Here is a 27,462-nt window from a genome sequence, read left to right on the forward strand (position 1 = left end):
ATTAACATAATTTGTTGAATGAGCCAATTCATAAGTGTGGCATAGTTCTAGACAGTTCTCCCTAACACCTACTTCAGAATATTAGAATCCAGTTAGTTAATTCAACACTCTTGTCACCAAAGACTTGTATCTGTAGATTTTAAGTATTGTGAGGGAGTCAAATGGCCAGGACTTCTGAGTGAGATGGCCTGGCTTAAGCAAGTGTTTGCTAGCATCAAATCACTTTGATTGGTCTAGCTGGGACCTTCCCCTGGTCACATCCCCTACTATAGGTTTAGCAACTGCTTTCTCAGGGACAAATAAGACTGCACTCTCTATCTTCCTTCCCTTGCTGACCACTTGGTTATTAGAAAAATGTAAAATCTTCATGACAAGAGTATGGAGGGAGAGTTCAAAGTATAGCTACTGTTATAATCTACCTGTGAGTGTGGGCACTTACAGGTGAGGAGTAGGTGAGTATGAAAAACTAGAAATGTCATGCAGATGAATTTCTCTGCAAAAGTTTTCCAGATTTTTTTTTCAGATTTTCAAAATGGCCCAGACCCAATAGCATTTCAGAACTACTGAATTAATATCTCAGAACGTCAGGTTCTTACCTTTAAAATGGGCATAATAATCAGAGAGTGTGAGAAGGAAATTAGGTTATGTATGTAGGACACCTAGTATACTTCCTAGTAAGTGGTAAGTTCTTGGCTAATTAATATGGCCAAGAGTTAAGCTTAGGCCTCAAAACATCTAACATAACTCTATCTGAAAATATCTGAAAAATAGGTAGTCTAAATTTACCTCAAAGATATAAATTAATATATAAATAGACAAAACACACTATATGCACAAAGTTATCCATCATAAAATTATTTGTAATTCTCAAATTTAAAATTTTGAAAAAAACCTAAGTCCTATTTAGGAGGCTGGTTGAATAAATTATGGCACATTCATATAACAGAATACCATGTGGACATAATAAAGAATGTTAAATATTTCTAATAAGTATTGAGTGATTTCTAGGATGTATTAAGTTAAAAAAAAACAAAGAATTTTTCAAAAAGTGGTGTTGGACAATTGGATATCCATATACAAAAAAAAAAAAGAACCTCAATTCATGTCTTACACTACTTAAAAAAATGGTACACATATCTAAATTCAAAACCTAAAATAAAAAACTTACTGGAGAAAATGTCTGTGACTTTGGATTAGCAAAGTTGTTTTTTTTTTTTGGTTTTTAGATACAGCACTTAATATTTGATCCATATAAGAAAAAACTGACAATTGGACTTCAATGAAATTAAGAAATTCTACTCTTCTAAAGACACTGTGAAAGAATGAAAAGATAAGCTGAAGACCAGGATAAAATATTTGGAAATTACACATCTGATAAAGGACTTGAATCTAAAATATATAAAGAACTCTGAAAACACTATAAGAGAACAAAGAACCCAATTTTAAAAATGGGTAAAAGATTTGTATGGATTTTTCCAAAGAAGATATTTGAATGGCAAATTATTGCATGAATATCATTAGTTATGTTAGTTAATTAAAATTGCAATGAAATAACCATACAAATCTAATGAAATGGCTAAAGTCAAAAAAATTGATAATGCAAGTGTTGTAGTTTATTGGTAAAGATATGAAACGGTTGAAACATATATTACTGGTAGAATGAAAAATGGCATATAAACTCTAGCAGGGTTTTTTTTTTTTTAAGATTTATGTATTTATTTTAGAGAGAGAGAGCATGAGTGGAAGGGGCAAAGGGAGAGAGAATCTCAGCAGACACCAGGCTGAACTCAGAGCCTGATGAAGGGCTTGATCTCAAGACCATGAGATTATGACTTGAGTGGAAACCAAGAGTTGGAGGCTTTACCAACTGCACCGCTCAGGCTCCCTAAACTCTTGCCATTAACAGATACACCTAATATGACTCAGCAATCTCTCTTTTAAGTGTTTACCCAAGAGAAAGGAAAGCAAATATCCATACAAAGACTTTACATGAGTGGTCATAAGAGCTTTATTTGTGATTTGTAATAGCACAAACTGATGTTTGTGTCCTTTTCCTATGCCTATGTTGGAGCACTAACCCTAATGTAACAGTATTTGGAGGTGGAGCCTTTGGGAGGTAATTAAGTTTAGTTGGGATCATGAGAGTAAGGCCTCCATAATGGGCTTAGTGTCCTTAAAAGAAGAGAAAGAGAACCAGAGCTTACTCTACCTTGTGAGGACGCATGAGAAAGTGGCTGTCTGCAAGCCAGGAGGAAGACCTTCATCAGGAGGTGAATCAGCCGACACCTTGATCTTGGACTTCCCGTCCCCAGAACTATGAGAAATAAATGTTTGTTGTTTAGGCCACTCAGTCTATAGTATTTTGCAATTAGTAGCCTTAGCAGACTAAGAGAAGTCCCAAACTGGAAAAAAAAAAAAAAAAAAAACATCAACAGATGAACAGGAAAACAAATTGTGATATATCCTTACAATGAAATACTGCTCAGTAATAAAAAGGAATAAACTGTTGGTACATACAACAATATGAATGAATTTCAAAATAAGTATGCTAAGTGAAAGAAGCCACACAAAATACAATATGAAAAGCAGTATAGGGATCCCTGGGTGGCGCAGCGGTTTAGCGCCTGCCTTTGGCCCAGGGCGCGATCCTGGAGACCCGGGATCGAATCCCACATCAGGCTCCCGGTGCATGGAGCCTGCTTCTCCCTCTGCCTGTGTCTCTGCCTCTCTCTCTCTCTGTGTGACTATCATAAATAAATAAAAATTAAAAAAAAAAGCAGTATATGTAGTATTATTCATTTCTGTGTAATTCTTTAAAAAGTAAGCCAACCTATAGTGACAGAATCAGCACGATAGTGATAAATCAGTGGTTGCCTGGAACAAGGTTGGGGTGGGGCAGGAGGGAAAGATTACAAAGAGACAGGAGGAAACTTTGAGGGTGATGGACCTGTTTATTATCCAACAGTACTATTGGTTCAAGTGGGAAATACAAATTGTGGGTGTTCTCACTTATTTTTGAAAACACACAATTAAAATGGTTTCTTAAGGGGGAAAGAGAGAATGGGATGAGAAAGAAAAGATGAGATGACAGATTAAAGGTTTTTTTGACATCTTTCCATCAAGAGGTGGGGTCTATGTTCCTATTCCTTGAGTATAGGTAGATTCTGTGACAGCTTTGGCTAACAGAATTCAAATGGAAGTAATACTGTGTCAGTGTACGTGCTTGGACCTTAAGAGAAAGAGAGCTTGCTCTGGTCTCTTGGAACACTCACTCATGGAGCCCTGAAATGCTCTGTAAGAAGCAATTATGCGGTTGCCATATTGCTAAGGAGCCTTAGTCATGTGGATGACTGTGTGTGTGTGTATGTGTGTGTGTGTGTGTGTGTGTGTGTGTGTGTGAAGAGAGAGAGACAGAGAGGTGTGTCCAAACAGCTTCCCAGCTATTCTAGCCTGTAACATTTAGATCAACCTAGCTGAAGCCTCAGATATTGTAGAGCAGAGTCAAGGCTTCCTTGATATACCTTTCCTTGATTCTTAAACCACTAAAGAGTGAGATATAATAATAATAAATTATTTTAAGCCTGTAAGTTTTGGGGTAATTTTTTGTGCAAAAATATACAAATGGAATAGATGGGATTGAGACTTCTCTGTGAATATCTTTTGTTTTGTTATCTATTACAGTGTAACACCCCAAACTTAGTGGCTGAAAACAATAGTAATCTGTAATTTCTCACGATTCTGGAAGGGTTCTTTTGCTTCACATGGTGTCAGGTAGAATCACTCATATGGCTGCCTTAAGCTAGAAGCTCAGCTGGGGTGCTTCAGTTCTCTTCCTGGGTCTTTCTACCTGGTCTCTGTTTCTAGCAAGAGAGCCTGTGTTTCTTTTTTTTTTTTTTTAATTTTTATTTATTTATGATAGTCACAGAGAGAGAGAGAGAGGCAGAGACATAGGCAGAGGGAGAAGCAGGCTCCATGCACCGGGAGCCCGATGTGGGACTCGATCCCGGGTCTCCAGGATCGCGCCCTGGGCCAAAGGCAAGCGCCAAACCACTGCGCCACCCAGGGATCCCCGAGAGCCTGTATTTCTTACAGTTTGGTGGCTGAGTTCAAAGAATGTTCCCAGACAACAAGTCTCAATGTAAGATTTAATCAAACCTCTCCTTGATCATACGTGTTTGTCATCTGGCCAAATCCCATGTCAGTGTGAGAGAAGACTACACAGGACACTAACACCAGATACTATAGTTCATTGAGGGCTACCAATAGAATAGCCTATCATATTTTGTATATAGTTTTAACCTTAGAGCCACATAAAATGTTCTGTATTTTCAAAAGTAAATTTAAAAAAAAATGATGAAAAAAGCAAACTATAAGATTCAATATAAGTAGATACCAAACTGATAATATACCTACACATAAAAATAAATTAATCTAAGAAAATTTTTAGCATAATATTCTAATGGTACACCCATATGAGATATAGTTAAAGGACAAACCAACAAGAAAAAATCTTCAAGATCTTGAATTTCACTTTGTAGTTTTTATTTTGGTAATGATATTGACATAGTAATTCAGAAACTATTTTTTCATGTTGTGTAATAGAGCAATATGTTGATATATTGGGGAACCAGAATTTCCACTGTGGTAGAAGGGAAATACAAATGTGGAGTAGGGGAAGGTGAGGAAGAATCTTGTGATGATATGTTTGAATTGGAGGTATCAGTGTGAAATCATGATTTCAAATAGATACATACACATACATATATACACATGTGAAGCCTTTCCACAGACAGGGCCTAGAAATAGTGACACCCCAGTAGCAATGAGCACAAATACCCCCCAGATCTTGGTTACTACATACCACTTCCCCCTAAAAGGAACCAGGTTTCCTTAGAGAAATTACTTATCCCAAGTCTGGGACAATGAGAGTACAGGTGAGCCTATAATGTCTTTTTGTGCCAAAATTCAAAGAAGAGCTGAAAGACCAGTGGGAACATGTCAAAAGGACACAGGAGTTAGCTTGAGAAGCTCTTATCCAGTCCAATTTGGGACAGCTTGAGCTTCAAAATCACTAGCAATACAATGAACTTTAACACTGCATTGAAAAAAGAACTCATGAGTTCACACTAGTATTTTAAAAGGTTGTAGCTCATTTTTATATAAGAATATCAGTTAATATGTAAAAAGGAAGAATTGAGTTAGGAATCATCATTTTGTAGCCATTAATGTAGTAACTAATTAGGAAGCATTGTCAGGAGATCCCAAACACTCTGGGTGAAATGTTGAAGAACATGATATTCACACAGTCTTGAGAATCAGAGGGAGAGAAAAAGTGCTTTTACAACAGACAGTACAATTATGAAACTTAGCATAAGCAATAATTGTACAACCTGGTGTAATGTGCTTCCTGATGAGATGCAATGAGAAGTACACACATCATCACATGTGTAGTGTTCTTGACCAAAATGTTTGACTTGAGTTTAATCATGAAGAATAATACAACATGGCAAATCCAGAACGTGGAATATACTCTGAAACAGTTGGTAAAGACTGTTAAAAAAAAAAAAAAAACACAAAAAAAGTTTCTGAAACAGTTAAAAGTATGACAGGGCACTTTTCTAGACAGCTAACAGATGCGACAAACAAATGCAATGTATGAACCTTGATTGAATCGTGGATTTTAAAAAGCAGCTTTTTTTAAAAAAAGATTTTATTTATTTATTCATAAGAGACATAGAGAGAGAGGCAGAGACACAGGCAGAGGGAGAAGCAGGCTCCATGCAGGGAGCCTGATGCTGGACTCAGTCCCGGGACTCTGGGGTCACGACCTGAGCCAAAAGGCAGATGTTCAACCGCTGAGCCACGTAGGCATCCCAAAAAGCAGCTTGAAAAGGCATTTTGTGGGGCACCTGTGAGGGTTAAGTTGGTTAAACATCCAACTCTTGATTTCAGCCCAGCTCTTGATCTTAGAGGTGTGAGTTCAAGCCCCACTTTGGGCTCTGTGCTGGGCATGGAGCCTACTTAGAAAAAAAAAAAAAGATATTTTGTAATTATTGAGGAATTGGCTTCTATACTATATATTAGACACTAAGTTGTATCACAGTTACATTTACTGTGAATGATAATGGTATTATATAGGAAACACATGATGGAGTGTTTAGGAATAGAATATCATGATGTCTACAGTTTTCAAATGGTTCAGCAAATAAATTGTGTGTGTGTGTGTGTGTGTGTGCATATGTTGAGAAAGGAGGAGAAAAAGAAAATGTGGCAAAATATTGACAATAAGTGAATATAGGTAAAGGGAATATGAGATTCACTACATTCTTCTTTCAACCTCTGTAAGGTTAAACATTTTCAAAATAAAATGGATAAAATAGCAATAGAAAAATAAACAGCTCAAGAAAAACAAATCCCATTTTATGCCTATTAAACCAGTTCCTCCCACTTCACTGTGCTTTGTTTTTTAAAATAATATCCAGTACTGCCAAAGTGGTAAGAAACTATAGTCTGCCAAGGGCATGACCATAGGCTCAGCCCATGTGGACTAGAATGGAGCAGTGCTTACTAAGCACTGAAATATTTATAATGATGGAGTCAATCATTGCCCTGAGGATTCATTTCCAGAAATTAGGTTGACAAAAGCAAAATGCTGGGCTTGACAATTGGAAGTGGAAATTAATGTCTAAGGGAGCCCCAGTGGCGCAGCGGCTTGGCGCTGCCTGCAGCCGGGGGCGTGATCCTGGAGACCCTGGATGAGTCCCACGTAGGGCTCTCTGCAGGAGCCTGCTTCTCCCTCTGCCTGTGTCTCTGCCTCTCTCTCTCTGCATCTCTATGAATAAATAAATAAAAATTAAATTTAAAAAAAAGAAATTAATGTCTAACAATAAGTGTTAGCTTTAGGAAACTATGCCCGGCCAAGAGATGGAATATTATGCAAGCATGAAACATCGGTTTTAAGACTTCCTAAAATGGAAACCAAACTATTAATGGTTAGCATTTAGTTCTTAAAAAAAAAAAAAAGGAATGCAGAACCATTGTGATTCCAACTTTGGGGAAAAAAGTATGTATGCATATGCAGCAAGACTAACAGGTAATATGTAAACATTAAATTTATTGTATTACAGTGTCAGAATTATGGGTGAATTTTTTTCTTTAAAGTCATTTAAAACTGTTGCAGTTTATGCAATAAAGAAAAAATAATCTCAACAAAGTTAAATTTATTTCTATAAAAACTTTCAAGGCATGGTGGATAAAGTCCCCATATTTTAGTGTACCCTGTGGGTATTCTAAAGATCAAGTGACAAATTAGTTAATCTTGTAAAAACTATGTATGTGAAGGGTATGGACTGGAAGGAAATTTGAAACTAGGTGCCACTGTGGTAGAATCCTGAATATTATGATTTCTCTTGATGCTATTATTTTATCAGTACATTCAAAAGTTATTTAAACGAGAAACAAAGAATGAAACTCATAGCTACCATTCATTCTGCACTTGCTTTACATATTTTATCTCTTTAAAGCTGTAGACACCCTCTTTAATATAGGCACTTTAAAGTAAGTTGGCTATAGGGGTTGCTTTTCTCTCATCTGTCAACTTGCTGGCTTCTATACCTTCATTGGTAGACCTCTGTTCTGTTTTTTTGTTTTTGTTTTTGTTTTCCTTTCTCCCTCCACTGGTAATAGCGCCTCCAGTCTTGCTTTGGAGAAATTATTCCTCTCTGCATGTTAGCCACATGCTTTTCTTGGTGGAACTAATTCTATACGTTGCTCCTTAACCAATAATATGTGGTGGAAGTGACTTTCTGAGTCTTCCAAAACAAGCTCATAAGAGCCTTACAGCTTTTGCTTGGTTCTCTTGGAATACTCGCTCTTTAGAGCTGCCATGTGTGAAGTCCAGCTATCCTGCTGGAAAGATCATATGGAGAGTCCCTGAGACTACATGATGAGAGAGAAAGGTCTAACCTTCCAACTGTCCCCATTAGGGTGCTAGGCATATGAGTAAAGCCATCATGAACGCCCCCAGACCAATCCAGCTATAAGTAAAATACCACCTAGCGATTGTATTAGATGCCATAAGCACCTGAAAAATCACCCAACAGAGACCTCTCCATGCCTCAGACTCTTCCAGTGATTGTAGAGCTACGATGGTTAGGGTTTGTTTGTTGTTTAGTTGATTGGTTGGTCGTGAGCAACAGAATCCAGCTTTGCCTAGCCTATGCCATATTTTAGTTCCCTATTTCTGTTGTAATAGCTGACTTAGTGGCTTAAAACAATACAATTTTATTATCTTATAATTCTGAAAGTCAGAACCATAAGTTCAGACATCCAAAATAGGTCTCACTGAGCTAAAAATAAGGTGTTGGCAGTTTTGCATCCCTTCTCAAAGCTCTAGGGTTTCTAGAGGCTGTCTACCTTCCTTTGCTCATGGCTCCTTCCTCCATTTTCAGAGCCAGCCATGCTGCATCTTCAGATCTCTCTGACTCTGCTTCATGATCACATCTCTTCTCTGGCCTACCCAGAGAATCCAAGACTACCTCCCTATGTTCAACTCCTTAATTTAATCATATCTGCAAAGCCCCTTTTAGTAGATAAGGTTCATTAGGTTCCAGGGATTAGAACTTGGATATATTTATTTGGGTGACTATTATTCCTCTTACCAGATGCCATAAAGGAATATTTTGGAAGGACACTGCATTATCTCATGAAAATCAAGAATTTGAACCACTGAGGTTTAGAGAGGGAAGGAGGCTTGTTATCTTCAATTAATTGATAACAGCATTAATAAATAGTCACAATTAAAAAGTTCTTACTATGCATCGGGCACTCCTAAGTATTCCATGTATATTAACTCACTCAATCCTTATATCAGTTGTGTGTGGTAGATATTGTTATCTGCTTCTTTTTACACATGGGGAAACTGTGGCAGACCTTCTCACTAGTGCTATGCCGTTGATATGAAGAGGCTCCAAGGGCTTTCTAGCCTCTTTCAGTTCACAGTTTCAGATTCTCAGGAAAGATCAGCCAGCGTGGGTCATGAAACAACTCTGGACTGTGGCTGCTAAGAGGGTCTGGTGGCCCTGTCATAGCTATTGGGTGCCACTCTCAGAGAAAGGATTTGTATGAGTCCTACAGCCATTTCCAAAAATGTCCATGGCAAGAGTAAAGATGTGCTCCTGAGACCTTGGGTAATAAAGAAAAATATGTATGAACAACCCAAGTTAAATCTGAAACATAAAGTGGTCTGCAGAAATCTGTAGACAAATAAGGTTTTCATTACCTTCAGTACTACATAATTTCATTTAGCAATTGGCCAATTAATGAGTAAGAGATTGGGGCTTAAATGTTACTTTAAAACTGGTAGAATGATTTGTTATTCCATTGTAAATTGAGCAATAGTTTCCAAATACTGGAGAGCAAAGATTTCTGTGGTTAGAAAGTTTGGGAAATGTAACATCTCCCTCAGAGATTTACATCTCATTTTAGTATATTAAAGATTAACTGAAAGAAGCCTGGTTTACTCTATTTATAGGTTAAACCAACAAACCAATTTTCTTAGCACAACTGTTAACATATTGTCCCTTGCAATATTTTCATCTTAATACCAATTTGGGTAGCCCCAAGGTAGTGCACATATAAACCAAAATATTGGGATGCGTGGCTGGCTCAGCAGTTAAACATCTGCCTTTGGCTCAGGATTTGATCCTCGAGTCCTAGGATCGAGTCCCACATTTGGCTCCCTGCATGGAGCCTGCTTCTCCCTCTGCCTATGTTTCTGCCTCTCTCTCTCTCTCTCTTTCTGTGTGTATCTCTCACGAATAAATAAATACAATCTTTAAAAATAAACAAACCAAAATATTTATGAAATTTCAGCTTTTCCTGTCATGTCATGGCAGCTGAAATTTAAATTTCATTCAAATACAATTTCTTTGCTAATAAGATACTGATGTTTATTTATTTTTTTAAAGATTTATTTATTTATTTATTTATTTATTTATTTATTTATTTATTTATTTATTTATGATAGACATAGAGAGAGAGAGAGAGAGAGAGAGAGAGAGGCAGAGACACAGGAGGAGGGAAAAGCAGGCTCCATGCCGGGAGCCCGACGTGGGACTCAATTCCGGGACTCCAGGATCACGCCCTGGGCCAAAGGCAGGCACTAAACCACTGAGACACCCAGGGATCCCAAGATACTGATGTTTAAATGCGCAGAAGCAATAATTCTCAAGGTGTGTTCCTAAGACCAGCAGCATCAGCATGACTGGGGAACTTGTTAAAAATACAAATTCTCAGGCTCCACCTCAGACCTACTGATTTGGAAACTCTGGGGGTGGAGCCCAGCAATCTGTGTTTTAACAAGCCCTCCAGGTGCTTCTGATGTAGACTCTTGGGTGAGAGCTACTATAGAGTCTTCAGTGGCCATGCTTGATAATACTGAACTCAAACAGTCCTCATAAAGGCCATGAATCCTAGAGCAAAACAGTTGGCTGAGAGTAACCAACCGTCCTGGTTTGCCTGAAACTAATACATTTTCTAGGATACAGAACTTTCAGCTAAAACTTGGCAGTCCCAGACGAGCTGATACGGCTGATCACCTTCTTCCAATCTGTATCTCCCATTTTACGAGTGAGGAAACAGAGGTTAAGGGACTCATCTAAAGTTGTAGAACTGAGACATTATAGAGGTAAGACCCATATGTAGGAAGTTTAGTTCAGAGACTGGGCTTTTATCATCATGCTACGCTGCCTACTAAATGGGTCAGAACCATAGCTGCTCACTGCTCAGTGGCATAGTGGCAGTCAGCTGGAGCTGGCTTTTCAGAGCCCAGACCCAGAGTTGGCCTCCATCTGAGGGTTGAAAAGAAGTTCCATTCACAGAGATCAGAAAAAAACCGACCTCTCTTTCATCTCCCACCGATTATAATATAGTATAGTGATGATGGCCTGACTTTTATTTCTAGCTGCACTTATTAGCTCTGTGGCCTTAGGCAAACTATAACCTCTACACCTCAGTTTCCTTATTTATAGAATGGAGATAAAGATGGTACCAAAGGAGTAAGTGTGTGAATGCACATGAAGTCCTAGACACTGTGCTTGGCACACAGTGAGCAGTCAATACATGTAAACAAAAATAACGAGGGAGATCACTCTTGTCTCTTCCATTCACACCTTGATACCCAACACCCCTGGCAAGCTCTCTTTCCCACTGCACTGCAAAAGATGGCACAGAACCAAGGGATGGGAGACTGTTCATTCAGCACTGTATGCTGATTAGCTGCAGCAGCCTACGCAGTACTAGCACACAATACATCTCCAATACATGTTTTTGAGTGAATGAAATGCCTGATATAAGCCAAGTGTGATATCAGGTCTTGAGGATACAGGGATAAGCATGGTAAGCCAGACTCTGTAGAAACAATCAAATAGGGGATATTTTTAAAGGAAAGGTAATAACAGAGTACAATAGTCATCATGAGAAGAAGATGCAGAATGAGATTGGGTGGATATTAGAGGAGCACCAAGGAAGGAGCTAACCAGGACTACAGACGAGGGGGATCAGGAAAGGCTTCCAAGGAGGACAGTATAAGCCAAATCTAGGAGACTGTCTTGAAAGAAGTGAGGTGTGGTTGTCCTAGTAGAGTGACAGTGTGGACCAAGGACAGAGACATGAAACCACTATGGCTTTGTGAAACAAATAGAATGTGAGTATCTCTTTGTTTGTATCGAAGTACTATTGACATACAATGTTATATTAGTTTCAGGCGTACATTCCCAGGAGGGTTCCCTTTGTTCCACATCCTCACCAACACTTATTTCTTGTCTTTCTGATAGTATCCCTTCCTAGTGGTATGAGGTGATATCTCATTGTGATTTTGATTTGCATATCCCCGATGATTAGTGAGATTGAGCCTCTCTTTATGTGTCTTTTGGGGAAGATGAACATCTATTAACGGTTGGTTGTGAGAGAGACCATTAAACCCACCATATCCAGGGTGCGTCAGGAAGGTGTGTATGTCGTCCCTCCTCCTGTCATGCATGTGCACTGGGTTTTCTGATCCAGATGTGGCTGATTGTCAGGAAAATTAGGAGAGTGAAGGCCCCTGTTCTCAGCTTCAGAGAAAATTTGTTCTCTATTCATTTTTTTTCTCTAGAGCCAAGTTCAAGCTTCTGCAAAGACTGGGTGTTCCCCCAAATGCTTCAACAGACTGGCAGAGCAGTGACACAGGCAGCCAAAATTGAACAGGCACCCCAATTGTTCTAGGGACTTGCTGTTCTCTGGTCCTTCACCCTGAGGGGCCCTGGAAGCTGGGATGTGCAGGCCTGGTATTATCCCCATTGACAGAAATAGACTCCCATGAATGGAAAGCAAGCACACAAAGGGAGATACATACCCAGCTATGTGGGTGTGTACCTCTAGATGTGTTTTTACCCCTAAAGTAGAGACTGGATATTTCTGACTCTTCTACAAAGCTGAACTTGGACAAAACTGCATGTAAACAAATCCATTTCTCCAAATCACTGTCTTTCATCATTTCCCAATTAGATTGCAGTTTATTGGTTTCTAGAATTAGATTAAAGCAGTCGGTAGGCAAAATCTTACTAAAATAATATCTGCCAAATGAAAGGCTCCAAGTTGGTTTGAATTCCAAATGAATCAAAATATATCCACATCTTCTCTCTGATGTCTCTTTTATAATCCTATTGAACTCTGAATTTTGTATAAGGTTTATTTGTCCTGTTCAGAAGCTTAGTAGACTAAAATGGAATTACAATACTTAAGACATATGGCTCCAAAGGGGACTAAAACTTGTTTTCTTCCTTAGATTTATAAGACAGTCAGTTCCAGCTCAATTGACTTAACTTCAATAACCATTTTTTCCCCCTCCTGGGGAGGTCAAGTGGGTTTCAGTTGCAAAGAAGCATACTGATCTCTTTTATTGAGAAAGCACAACGTTAACAAAATTAAAGCAAGCCACGTCGGAGTGAATTGCCCTTTCAGAACAAAACAATGCCATTTCTAAATGACTACAGCAATTTACATGTAGTTGTTTTAACCCTCTTCCCCGTCTACAATAGCAAACAAATATAATAACTTGACGAAATAAACCAGGCATAAATATGTCTACAAAAGGGAGGCAGAATGGTTTAACAGGCTCTAATCTCAACTCTAGCATCTTCAGAAAAGCTTAAGAAAGCCCCCAAAATTTCTAGATCTCCTTGTCTTACCTTCCAATGAAGAATGTAAGAACTGAAAGTAGATTTGGTTGTTATGTGCTGGGGCCAAGAGGAAATAAGGAGAGACTCCTAATGGGGATGGGGTTGCTCTTTTGGGATGATGGAATGTTCTGGAACTAGACAGTGGTCATGATTGCACACCTTATGAATATACTAAAAACCACTGTATGCTTTAGTGAATTTTATTTTATGTCTGTTATATCTCAGTTTTAAAAGAAAATACACATGCTACTTCATGTTTATCATTAGGAAGCTGAGGGAGCATATGCATAAAACCTCTGTAAATTATAGTGTCATTTTTAGTTAGGATCAGTTGTATTAGTTGGGAGGGTTTTTTGTTGTTGTTGTTGTTTGTTTGTTTTGGTTCTGTGTTTGATAGAAATCTAACTTGAGACTTAACTGATTCATATAACCAAACTACAAGCCCTAAAATTAGAGATTCGAAGTAGGCTACATTCTCTCTACCTCTCATCTTGGCTTTTTAGAACATCACCTTCATTCCCTTGGTTGTGGCAGAGGAATAGGTATCTGTGGCTGCCAGATAAGCAACTTCCATTTTATCACCAGAGAAGTCTCAGAATCTTTGGTTCTATGGCCTGAAGTTCAAAACTGTTGCACAATTGCTCCAGTTGACTCACTTTGGGTAAATATTCAACCTTAGACCAATCACAGTGGCCTGGGAGATGACTTCTATAGGAAGATTGGCAGCTCCCACTAAAATCACACAGTAGAGGTATACTCCCAAAAAAGGTGGACAGAAGGCTGCCTTCACCAGATAACACAACAAATGTCCCACAGTAGACCAATGACTCAGGCTTCCCATGTTGGTGTCAGAATGGATCTCAGACATCTTAGAGTACATCTCACCCAACCTCCTTATTTCATAGAGGAGAACTGTACAAGAGAACTAGTTAGCAGAACTAAGACTAGCTCTTTTAACTGCCGATTTAGTGAATGAAGCTAGATTGATGATTCTCAAATCCATATCACAGCATAAACTGAGGACCTTATTAAAAATATAGACTACAAGGCTCTCACCTGAGACCTAAGTAAGAATTGGGGGACTGGGGTGTATGTGAGTCTGAATTCAATTACAAGGGCCCCAAGTTATTCTGATGTTTGGGCTTTACCACTTAGGAAAGAAAACCTGATACCTAGATCTCTACCCTGAGAAGCTCATGTGCTGAGCTGAGCTGTGGGGGTCCCTCATGTGCAGCTGAGTTTGAGAATCACTAACTTAATGTGATGTACATTAGAATCACTGGGGAGGCTTTATTAATACTTCAAGTGCCAGAGCCCAACCTTTAGAGGGTTAATTGGTCTGGGTCTCAGGGCACTGATATTTTTCAAAATCTCACCAGGTAACTCTGAGGTTTGGTTAAGGTTGAGAACCATCATCTCAGATCTCACTGCCTTCCTTGCCCAGGGTTTGTGAGATATGGATATGGTAAGTTATTTTCAATGAATGTGTTGCAAAGTGTGATGATAACAATGATGAAGATGTTTCTTGAGTGCTTACTATGTAACAGGTAGTATCCTAAGCATTTTATGAGCAAAATCTCATTTAATCTTTATTAAATTGACATTAACAACATTAGTGTTAATAACTGATTTAATTAATTATTAACATTAGCCTGCCAGTGTTATTTTCCCTTTCCCTTGATTGTGACATGTCACCAGTGGAAGACTATGTATTTCTTAATAGTTATTAGAGAGTGTCTGTTGTTACTTAACAAGAAAATATGGAGATTTCATCAGTCCTCCAGTGACTAAGGTTCGCTTTACTTAGAATAAATGTAAATGTAGAGTTACTTAAGATGAAATGCAAATAAACACATGCAGTGCTACCAAATGCAAAGTGATATGAACTGAACAGATACCTTTATGGAAATTTCGAAGTTCTCCTACACTCACAAATGACATTTATCTCCCATACTGGGCCTGAAAGCTGGAAAATTTATTTAGACACATCCCATCTCAGGAGTAGTAAAATATAGGAGGAAATGTATATCTTAGAGTCATGGAAATACAGTACTATCCCTATTTTCAGATGAGGTTCTAGAAGATTAAATGACTAACCCAAAGTAATGTAGTTCATTTATGGCCAAGCCAGAAACACAACTTAGCTAGAGTTCTCCAGAAACTTCCCTATGAACAAACTTTCCATTTACAAACTTTCCTTGACAAAAGCAAAGCAGTTTGCCAGAAGAAAATCTTGTCAACTCTGCCTGCAACCAGCAATTGGAATTAGGAGTCCCCTGAGGCTTGCTAATGGACACAGTCCAGGACCTAACTGATCCTGGACATAGTGGTGGGCTTTTAAGACCTAACTCATCCCAACTGTGGAGTTGGTATGTCTTTCATGAAATATAGGAACTTCCTTTAAAGTATTTTAAAGCAGGTACAACTTTAAAGTATTTTAAACTGAAAATTTGGAGCCCAAAAGATGGAAATGCATTTATCAAGAACAACAGTTTGAAAAGTCAAGACAATTAAAAAAGGAAAATAGAATGAGACTATAAGAATGTGGATGAAAATAGTCAGTTGCATCAGTTTTATGCTTTGAGCATATCATTGTCAAATTGTTAGCCTGACCAAATTTATCTGACATTGTATGGTTCTCTTCCTTCTTTTAAAATTATTATTTAGTTATAAGGAAATATAATGTTCATTAAAAAAAGAAAGCAATAAAGTACAATCCAGAAATAAAAAGAGTAAACATTATTCTTCCTCCCCGCTCTTATAAGACATCAGTTTGGTATATATTTTTCTAGAATATACATGTCTACATTGATTTTTTTTTTCTTGGATCAACAGTATGCAGTTCGTAACTTGCTTTTTTTCATTTGACAATATGTAGTGACCACCTTACATCATTTTAACCTGAAGGTAAATTAAACAACTCACTGTAACCATATTGAATTGCTTATGTGGTGCCAAATGTTTGTTCGACATTGCAGAAATGTCCCTAAATGCAGTCCAACTCTCTCAGCTTTATTAAAACTCTATGAATCAAATCCAAAGTTACTGGACAAAATGACACATTCTTTGTTCTTCTCTGACTTTCAACATTTGTAAAGTAGCAAAACCCCATCCCTAATTCCTCAGACTGACAGGAAATGTGCTGGCAAACTAGCTCTGGGTGGGGAGGGAACCCTGATTTGTAGCAGGTTTCTTGATTTCCATGTTGTAAATACTCCCACTGTAGTTTGAAGTACCAACAGTTTAACAATTGGCTCCCAAAATTCCTGAATATTTAACATTCAGCTCTGAGCTGCTGGAGCACACCGGTGTCCAGCCACTCAATGATCAATTATGGCACCTACAGGACACTTTTATCTTGATATAACACTATTGCATGCTGATTTCCTACACAGTCACCTAAAAGAAAGGTAGGTATAATGGAACAAATGACCAAAAACCAAAAATGGGAGGGAAAAAAAATGACTTAGGGAAATACCCCTCTCACATTTATTTCCTTGGAATCTCTAGATTCTAGATAAAACCTTGAAATATAATGAGGTTCTTCTGTTAGATGTATAGGTATAACTATTATTATGCTAACATTTTTTTCTTTTCCCAGATAAAAAGTAGCCCATAAGTCTGGTTTTATGTCCTATTAGAGGCTCTTTGCAATTTTTCCTTTCCCAGATGTTTAATAGCTTTTTCCCAGATGTTAAACAGTATTTTTTTCCTGCGTAGTGATTTTTATGGAAGCAAATATAGTAAGCATTTTAAAGTCTTACCAGTTGTAACAATAAAATAATAAGACTTTGAAAATCTAACCATGCATTTGGAAATATAGGAAAACCATACATTTATTTCTTAGGAAAACACATGTTTATCCTGGTGAGGATGACATTGCTTAAAATGTTTTGGAAATCCTCTTTTTGAATTGTCTTTAGCCCAAGATTATCCTAGTGTGTATTAAAATTAGTTAAGTTGCCCCATACAACAAGAGCGGCAGCCCTTGTTGGGTCCCCCTGAGTCCATGAGAGAACACGTGGTTGCTGCCTCCAAGGCTATGAAGATGGGCGACTGGAAGACCTGTCACAGTTTTATCATCAATGAAAAGATGAATGGCAAAGTGTGGGACCTTTTCCCTGAGGCTGACAAAGTCCGAACCATGCTGGTTAGGAAGATCCAGGAAGAATCACTGCGAACCTACCTCTTCACCTACAGCAGTGTCTATGACTCCATCAGCATGGAGACTCTGTCTGACATGTTTGAACTGGACCTGCCCACTGTACACTCCATCATCAGCAAGATGATCATTAATGAGGAGTTGATGGCCTCTCTGGACCAGCCAACGCAGACTGTGGTGATGCACCGCACCGAGCCCACTGCCCAACAGAACCTGGCCCTGCAGCTGGCTGAGAAGCTGGGCAGCTTGGTGGAAAATAATGAGCGGGTGTTTGACCACAAGCAGGGTACCTATGGTGGCTACTTCCGAGACCAGAAGGACGGCTACCGCAAGAACGAGGGCTACATGCGTTGGGGCGGGTACCGCCAGCAGCAGTCTCAGACAGCCTACTAATCGCCTCGCTTCTGTGCCTCCGGCCCAGACCATTCAGCCTTTAAGTCGTAGACCACATCCTGAGTTATTAAAGTTCTGTTTAAAGTTAAAAAAAAATAATATATATATATATATATATATATATTTTTTTTTTAATTAAAAACAGCATCTCTGATATGGAGTAAAAAGCAATGGATTTGGAATCAGATCTGGATTCAAGTCCAGCCTCTGTTTTGCAATTCTGCACATCTTTTAACTGCTTCAAACTTACTTTCCTCCTCTACAACTAGAGAATAATAGTGCCTACTCCAGGGGTTGTCCTGGAGATTAAATGAAACAAGGCATTGTTATAGCATCTCGTGAAATGAAAGGCTCTATCCAAATGTAGGTTATGATTGGCTCAGCTTAATTCTAATTGAATGGGCTCGGCTATTCCAAAATTCAAATGCAACCACTGAAAGCATAAATTTTCCATCACTGAAAAAAATTCAAATGAATATGGAAGAGGCTCTGATAATGCAGGTCAGTTTGTGGAACCCCAGTGAGAAATCAACTGGGGTCCAGATAAATCATATCCTGTGCAAAAGCCTTCCTTACTCTCCAGGCCCTAAGCATTCTCATTTCCTCCTGCTTCTCTCCTTCCCAGTGCCTACTCCATTGGATCAAAGTAGGAGGGACACCTGGGTGGCTCAGTTGTTGAGCGTCTGCCTTTGGTTCAAGATCCCGGGGTCCTGGGATCAAGTCCCCGCATTGGGTTCCCGGAGGGGAGCCTGCTTCTCCCTCTGCCTGTGTCTCTGCCTCTCTCTGTGTGTGTGTCTCATAAATAAATAAATTAATTTTTTAAAAAAAGTGGGAAATGCTGCCTAAATGCAGGACATTTATAACAATGAAATTTGAAAGGATCCTTGCTGGGCTTTTGACAAGAACATCTTCATCTCTCTCACACCCAGCAGCCTAAGCCAGCCAGCCCTCCTCCTTTTTAGATTGGCTCCAGTCCTGCTCCTAATCTTGCCATTTTAAGATAGCCTCGACCTGAGGGGTGAGACCACAAGTTCTACAGTGGAGCACAGGGCATAAGCAGGATGTTCTGTAGAGTCTGAAGCAATGGGGGAGAAATTAACCCCAAGCCTTGGCCAAGCCACAGTCACCAGCACTGCTAAGCAAATCCCAGCCATCTGACCCCCAACCTCCTTGATCACATGAGTGAAATATTTAGCCAGGTTACCCCAAGTTTCTTGCTGTAAAACTAATCCTTTGAGGTCTGCTGGAGCCATTACTGAATCTGTCATCTGCAATACTCCTTTCAGTACTCTTCACGTATCTTCTCTTTTTGTATTTCGTGTTAACCAAAACAATAAACAGCCATCACTTAGGTATTCCAGCAATACCTTACCACATATAGTCTGCAAAATAGAACAATAGACAAATATCCATTTACGGTATTCTGTATCTTTTTTTTTTTTTTTAATGTTTTTAAAGTGTGCTTTCTGTATAAGCAAGTTAAGAGGGGAAACTGCTTACCATTCTGATAGGGTAAAGAAAACCTCTCACATTTGGCTATAATGTTTTCATTTATGGTGGTGACTTGTCCTGCATCACAACAACCTTATTAACGGAGGTTTGCTGTGGCCACCCTCTGTAGACTCCACTGTCTGTAGGTGTAGGGCTTTGTAGGTAGTGCAAGTGGAGTATGAAGTGCCTTAAAAGAAAGAATTTTTTAAAAATAGGCAAACACGAATCTAATAATATTTGAAATAATTTACAAGATACAACTGTTCCATTAGTAGATTAAACACAATAAATACTCTAACCCAAGGTTTAGTAATCCTTGATTAGAGCCACTACAGATTATTAAAAACAAAAACAAAAACCTCAGCTTTTTTTTAAGGAATCCTTTGAGGTGGAGGAATCTTGATGTGACAGCTCTAATAGTATTCTGTAATCATCAACTTAGAAACTGAGTATTTGATGTTTGAAGGCAAATTAGATATTGAAAAAGCAGACCAGATGTTCAAATGTTCTCATCCAGCAGTAATCACTACCTCAGGCCTGTTTGGTAAAGCATTTAGTTATATATCTTCTTATTTCCTGTTGCTGTCTGCAAGCATTTGCAAAATGTGCATAACTGCTCCTGTCTCTTAGTCCCATCAATTATTAGTTTCTCAAACTCAAACTGAATCTTCGCAGTCTTGGTATGAATGTTAAACTACTTCATTGGGAAATATTTAAGCAATGATGACATTAAACATTCCTTTTTTTCCCCTACTGGAGACTCAATAGGTCTTCCCAATGAGAATTTTTAAAATATGCATTTTTAACTGTAAAAGTAGTTCCTGTTCACTGTTGAAAAATACAAAAATTGAGATTAAAAAATAAAGAAAAAAGGCACCCATAGTTTCACTACCAAAAGAACAACTTAACACTTTTGTTGTGTGCCCTTTGAGAAATAATTTATTTCAACTGGAAATATTTTTAATGAGTGTTTAATATATGCCCAGAACTGTTTTGGGTGCTGAGAGAAAAAGAGATGAATGAGGTAGGGTTCTTTCTTCCCTAGAACTCACAAAGAGGGCATTTGAGTTATTGATCAGGAGCTAGTTTGTTTGTAGGAGGATTAGTTGACATTTTGTAATTTTTCAAGTTTTGAATATTTATATTTTTAATCCTGATTAAAGACAGTTTTAAACCCCTAAAGTCCAGGCTATGCCCAAACTAACTAAACTAGACTCTACTGGCGGAGTCCTGGCATTGACCTATTCAAGATTCCAGGTGATTCTAGTGTGCCGCCATGGTTGAAAACCGCTTAGAGAAACAGGACCTTTTTTTTTTTTTTTCTTTAAGCATCTGTACTTACCCAATTAGAAGATGGCATCACCACCAAGTCCAATGACCTGGTGTCCTCACTTGGAGGGTATTGCTGGAAGTAGAGGTCTGTCTTATTGGCTAATGCCCACTTTTTGACCTCTGGGACTCTGGATTCCAGCCTTTGACTCCTAGTTCCTGCCTGCTCAGGTGTCCATGGACACCTTGGGTATTTGCCCATTTTCCTCCAGGCCAGCTCTATGCTATGAAATTATTCTGATTGGCTGCCAGGCCCCTGCCATGTGGCCAACACCCAGTGAAAACAAGACTTTGGCCCTTGGGCTGTATAGTCTATATCCTGAACTTTTTCAAACCATCCCACTTCCCACTGTGTTTCCAGACCTTTTTAAATCCTAACTCCTGGTCTCTTGCCTCATTCTTGAACACAGTCTCAAATTGACCTCTTGGATCTGGCAGCTGTTATTGCTCCTTTGGCTCCAGTCCTTGGCTCCAAAAGCTGCTGTGCCCCATGCCTCTATCATAGCAGTCTCCTCTACCCCTGAGGTACCAGCCCCTTCCAAAGCAAACCAGGACCCCTCTCCAGTATCAGCTGTATGAGCCTCAGCTTGTGAAAGGGGAGAGGGCAGTTTTATCCTCAACTGTACCTGGCCTCACCTAAATGTGCAGTTTGGGCATGACCACTCTCACTTGGCTGGTCTGACCCTTTGACCCAGACTGGCCATCTTTATTTTGTTGGACATCACAAAGAATTGGAATTAAATCAGAGAAAATGCCCGGACATGCATTAGGCTAAAGGCATTATATCAGATTTCTGTGCTTTGGAGGGGCTGGTGTCTGCCCTGCATTCCATTCCACTGACCATGTGGTGCATTCTCAGTGCAGGCGGCTGGATGAAGTGCGTATCAGAAAATACAGCTGCTTACCCTCAGAGCTCTAAGTGTCCTCTCTTGTCATCTGCCTTCCTCAGCTCCAGCCTGCCCCTTCCTGGCCTAGACCATAGCTTTGGTCCAGGGTTTATCCTCATGTGTCTATTCATGGCTTGTATTTGTCCCTAGCCCCAAACCTGTGTCACAGATCCCTCCAAGGGGACAGTAAGGCCAAATTCTTGACATTGGGTTCATGGACATTTGCTGTTTTTGCCTGCCCAGCTTCCTCTCTCTTCTTCTGGTAACAGCACCCAACTTTTGCTTGGGGGGTTCTATGGTCACCTCTAATCAGAAATAATATAGATCCACTGTACATGAGCAGTGGATGGCCAAAGCAGGGCAGAAATTCTAAACTAAATCGTTCAGATGCTCTCTCTCTCTCTGAAACATTATAGTGGCCCCAAACAGTTAAACCTACTGAACAGGAAGATGATGTTTCTTTGTTTCTACTACCTAAAACTTCCTAGTTCATTCCTATTTCTAAGCTTCATTCTATTGCTTTTACTTCAATTTCCAGTTTCTTTATTATTTTACAATACCAAGAACTGTTTCTATCATTTATGACCAGTAGATACAACTAATTTACAGCCAACATTTTTTTCCTTTTTTTTACAATTTTACAGAATTATTTGGGAAGTGTGATTGGTTGATTTTAAAGATTTTATTTATTGTTTTTAGAGAGAGAGAGAGTGAGCAGGGGGAGGGACAGAGGGAGAGGGAGAGATTCCTCATTGAGCACAGAGCCTGATGTGGGGCTTGATCCCAGGACCCTGGGATCATGACCTGAGCTTAAATCAAGAGTCAGCTGCTTAACTGAGCCACTCAGGTGCCCTGCCAGCATGATTTATATCCCAGGATCACATTAAAGGGCTGTAGAGCAGAACTAGATTGCAGATCTTCCCATATAGCCCTCATATCCTGCAAATAAGGAAATTGACATCTTAGGAATTGAGGTAACAGGTAGCGTTCTGGTCATCTAGTTACTGAGTTCATATTAGGGGAGGTATCTATTAACTACTTCTGACATATGGGGAGGGAACCCTGGCCCCCATACAAAATTTAAATAATATATTCACCTAAATTTTCTTGCAAACAGCACTTCAGAGCTTCCAAAGTTCACTACAGACTTTTCCTTTTAGAGAGGTGCCTTATGATTTATCTTTGGTGATTTAAAATAAAGGAATTTGGTCAGATTTTTCAGTTTTTCATAAAACTCTCCAGTTACAGGATAAAATATCCTCCTTTTTTTAGAAAAAGAATTGTAATTATTAACACCTATTATCTCCAATACATATTGTTCACTTCATATGCAAATATAACATTCTAGATCCATAAGTGAATGTGAAAGATGCGTTTGGAGTGGTATTTACAGGGTGAAAGAGTGTCCAATCTTTGGGGGCCCATAGACTTTGTCCATGACTTGTATAATCCTCACAAAGGTAAGCTTTTTACATCTTAGAGCCTCAGCTGTCCTCATTTATGAAACAAAGTATGCCAGTGATACCTGTCTCATGGAGACCCAATGCAGAGTGTGAATGAAAAAATGTTAACCAGCTCCTGCTTGCAGGCTAGGACATCATAGGCAAATAAACGTTTGTTGAATGAAGCATTTACATATTACCTCCCAAGTCCACTTCACTCTCCCAAGACACTTTCTTAACATTATGCAGTGGGCAGGGACACCTTGGTGGCTCAGTGGTTGGGCATCTGCCTTCGGCTCAGGGTGTGATCCCAGGGTTCTGGAATCAGTCCCACATCAGGCTCCCTGCAGGGAGCCTACTTCTCCCTTTGCCTATGTCTCTGCCTCTCTCTCTCTCTCTCTCTCTGTGTGTCTCTCATGAATAAATAAATTAATTAATTTTAAAAATGCAGTAGGCAGATGTTGAAAAATTGTTCCTGGGACTTAATCATAGCAAATATTTCAGACAAAGTACATTTTGGGGTATTTGGTCCAAAAACATAGCCAGTGATTTTGCAGGTGTATCTCTCCAGCAAAAACAAGGCCTTTGGACAATAGGACATCTTATTATCTTATTACCTTGGCTTTTTGTCTGTTTTGGATTGTTCTTGTTCTTTTTTTTTTTTTTTTTTCTTTTTTCTGCAAGGATTGTTCTTGTTCTACAGATAGTCATATTTAGCCTGAAAGAGCCTGGGGTCTAAAGTCTAAACCCACAATCTTACTAATGAGGAAACCAAAGTACAAGGGAACAATGTGTGGCTTATTCACAGACACGATGTCAATAGGAGTAGAAAAGGCTTTATTATTTTTTTTAAAGATTTTATTTATTCATGAGAGACACAGAGAGAGAGGCAGAGACCTATGCAGAGGGAGAAGCAGGCTCCCTGCGGGGAGCCCAATGTGGGATTTGATCCCAGAACCCCGGGATCACAACCTGAGCCAAAGGCAGACACTCAATTGCTAAGCCAAACAGGCATCCTGAAAAGGCCTTTTTTTAAAAAATATTTTATTTATTATTTTAGAGAGAGAACATCCCGGCATGTGCAAGCAGGGAAGGGGCAAAGGAAAACATGAGAGAGAGAATCTCAAGCAGATTCCCCGCTGAGCATGGAGCCCAATGGGCTTCATCCCGGACCCTGAGATCAGAGATCAGACCTGAACTGAAATCAAAAGTTGGATGCTTGAGCCACCCAGGCACCTCTAGAAAAAGGCTTTTGACTCTCTAACTCCTTCTGCCCGCCAACATTTGAGGAAGTATGCTAAGTCAAGCCATAAACTGCCTGGATAAAGAAATGATAGAGAAACTCGTCTCATTTCAGGCAATGCTTCAGTCTGTGACCATTATGAAAACGACAATAAGAGGTAGGGTGAACACTAGTTTTCCACAGAGCAAAAGCTATGGCCAATCAGTCTGCAGAGGTTTTTGCACCACACCCCACTTACCCCCACTCTATTTCTGATAATGAGTATGTTTTAGAAAAACTGGAAGACACTAAAATAAATAATAATAAACTTATGTTGATGTTGATATTTTTCAGCCTTCCAGTTTCTGCCTATGTCTTAGAAACTTAAAAGAGTTAAGAGATAGCATTCATTTTTTAGAGCCCAACTTAGCTGTAGTTGTTGATACACACACACACACACACACACACACACACACACACACACAAAAGAAAAAAAAAGAAAAAAATTAAATCAGCAAGGGTGTAATTCCCCTCCACGTAGATTATGATTGTCAATAGGCCAAATAAGGCACCTGTGTGCTGTCTGGCTCATGAAGGCACTTAATAAATATTTGTTGAATGAGTGAGTGAATGAATGATAAACACTTGCATGAGCAAATCAAGTCAATTGTTAATTTTTATGTTGGATCACGGAATATGGAGCTACAGGGTGTCAGGAACACTGGTCCAATCCTGACATTTTATAGAGGAGGAGCTGGGACCACAACGTGGTTGTTTGACTAAGGCACAGGCTGGTGATAGCTCTAAAAATTTTCTTCCTTCCCTGTAAGCTATCATTCCAAACCTCTTGACAAAGTGACCTATAATGTGTACACAATCAACTTGCTGATTTAATAGATTTTCCTCCCTTCAGTTTGCCCTAATGATACTAGCACTCTTTCATTCATGCAGTGTACATGTATTGCTGGCTACCGTGTGCCAGTACTAGTCTAAGCAGTGAACAAAACAGACCAAAAATCATCTTCAGGGAGCGTATATTCTGGCAGGAAAAGAGCAGGCAAAAGAAAAGAAAGTAAGTAAATATATATCAGATAGTAAAAAATGCTCAAAATAAAGTAGGATAAAAATAATAGAGATCTACTACTAGCTATATACCTATATACTAGGTCCTGCCTCTCTGTGTCTCTCATGAATAAATAAATAAAATTTAAAAAAAAAAAGAACTTGTTGGCTGAAGAAGTTTCTCTGAGTGAGAAGGGCCACTGGATGCTTTTGAGCAGAGGCGTGACATTGTTTTTAGACAAATCACTCTGCTACCCTTCTAGTAGACCAGAAAATTAACTGGTTTCATAATAGAATTCAAATAAACTTCTGGCTTCACTTTCAGACTTTCTTTTTTTTCAAGATTTTATTTATTTATTCTTGAGAGACACACAGAGACATAGGCAGGGCCTGATGTGGGACTCGATCCCGGGACTCTGGGATCACACCCCCAGCCAAAAGCAGATGCTCAACCACTGAGCTACCCAGGCACCCTAAAGCCTTAACACAAATTCAGAACATAAATGGAACCAGGTCAGGGGTCTCCCATTCCCAGGTCTGCTGAGAACATCGCTCATTCTTCACTGTTGGAACCAGAGGCTAGGGAGGAGCTTGGAGCTCTGAGGCTAGATCTGACATAATTTCATCTGGTTTTAGAGGGACTTTCTTTAGGAAAGGAGGCAGCCATCAGATTAACCAGCAATTGTATTTGACAATAAGAATGCCAGGCCTTAAAAGGATTATCTGATATAATTGGAAGGCCAAGAATAGGGATGAGCAGTGGAAGCTGACTTCTGAGTCCTTACCTAAATTAAAGATTGGCTGAGGGAAGATAAAATTACTGAGTTCACAGACTTTAGAATCCACTTATCTATCTTTAACTTCCGCTCTCTGTGTGCTCTTTACCAAGAGACACTGCAGAATCAATGGGGGCCAGAAGCTGTGGTGGGAGGAAGGAAATGATGAGATGTATTTACTTTACTGATGACTTATAATTCCTAATGGTTTTTCAGAAATATTTTTTCTATTTTTTCTTCCTCCACATTTTACAGTAAACTATTTTTTTAATGTGTATTTGAAAGCATCCTATTTCTATGAGTAAAATTTAAGGAATAGATTTTGTTTTCCTCTAAGATTTTTATCCTGCTTATCTAATTTCACTATTAACAACTTGCATTTATTTAAATAAAAGGAATAATAGGGCTGCATATAAGATATTTTGACAGAATGGCTAGTGCTGTGAATACTAGAGAATTATGTTTTAGGGGGTGAGAAAGGCCCTTTTGAATTAGTCATTCTCAATTTCTCGGATGGCAATGGTACTAAACAGAAAATCAGGAAATGCTGATTTTATAAAGAGCTAGGCATGTATTTTTTTCTCCACTCCTAAAAATGAGCCATCCAAAATGTAGTCAATAAAACCATGCACACTCTCAAAAAAGCACTGGATAATTAAGATGAATAACCTATCATAGGGATATTTCTACCTGGAGTGTGCTCATTATTCTTGAGGAGATTCAGACATGTTTGGGGAAAGAAGATCCTGTGGTTGATTTTATCAGGGTACCCCAGGGGTTGGATCCAAGGTATAAGGGATCCATCTGAATAGACTAGAGAGAAGTTCCAGAGGCTTGTGGACATAGGCCAAGGAGGTGTAGCGTTTGCACAATGAGGATGTAAGATGAGTTCAGGCACTAGGGTTGGGAGCGTGTAGAGTGGTCTGAGGAGGAGTCAGCATTAGGCTTTTCCTTTCCTATCTTCCAGGACATTTGTCTCTCTCATTCCCTCTCTGTTCCCCTTTCCTTCTCTCTCTTGGCCTTTTTTTGCCATCCCATTTTATCCATCTCCCTCCATGGATACTATTATACACGCTGAAGGCTGTTTTATGGATTGTTGTATTTACTGAATAAAGTTTTATGTTGTTTATTTTTTCATTCAGCCTCTTGCAGGTTGCCTGAGAAAGGAAAACAAAACAAAACAACAACCAAACAAAACAAAGAACACTCAGCCAGATACTTCCTTTTAAAAGTGAACAACTTAAATTCTTTTTTAAATAAATAGATGTCTTCTTTGTCGTGGGTCAATGGCTTTTCATAGGGGGAAAAATAAAAACCTCCCCATTAACTCCAAATCTACACAAAAGTGTTCAAAAAGATTCCTTTGGTCAAGAAGAAAAGTGGTGAATTAGAAAACTAGGGGAGGTCATCCTATTTCTGTGTGTTATATAATAGGCAGAAATTGATTTTTGATAAGGAAGTAAGCAACTGCAAATACT

At 39.0% G+C, this 27,462-nt stretch overlaps 1 protein-coding gene across 1 annotated transcript; it reads left to right on the forward strand.

The window, feature by feature from the left end:
- Window positions 1–14,676: 14,676 nt before the first annotated feature.
- LOC121476943 (eukaryotic translation initiation factor 3 subunit C-like) lies at window positions 14,677–17,871 on the forward strand. The gene is made up of 2 exons (XM_041731084.1): window positions 14,677–14,685; window positions 17,176–17,871. Exons 1-2 carry the CDS (start codon window positions 14,677–14,679, stop codon window positions 17,773–17,775), a joined length of 609 nt encoding a protein of 202 aa, XP_041587018.1. The 3' UTR covers window positions 17,776–17,871.
- The last annotated feature ends 9,591 nt before the right edge of the window (window positions 17,872–27,462 follow it).

This window comes from Vulpes lagopus, chromosome 2 (genome assembly GCF_018345385.1).
Source record: "Vulpes lagopus strain Blue_001 chromosome 2, ASM1834538v1, whole genome shotgun sequence".
NCBI lineage: Eukaryota > Metazoa > Chordata > Mammalia > Carnivora > Canidae > Vulpes > Vulpes lagopus.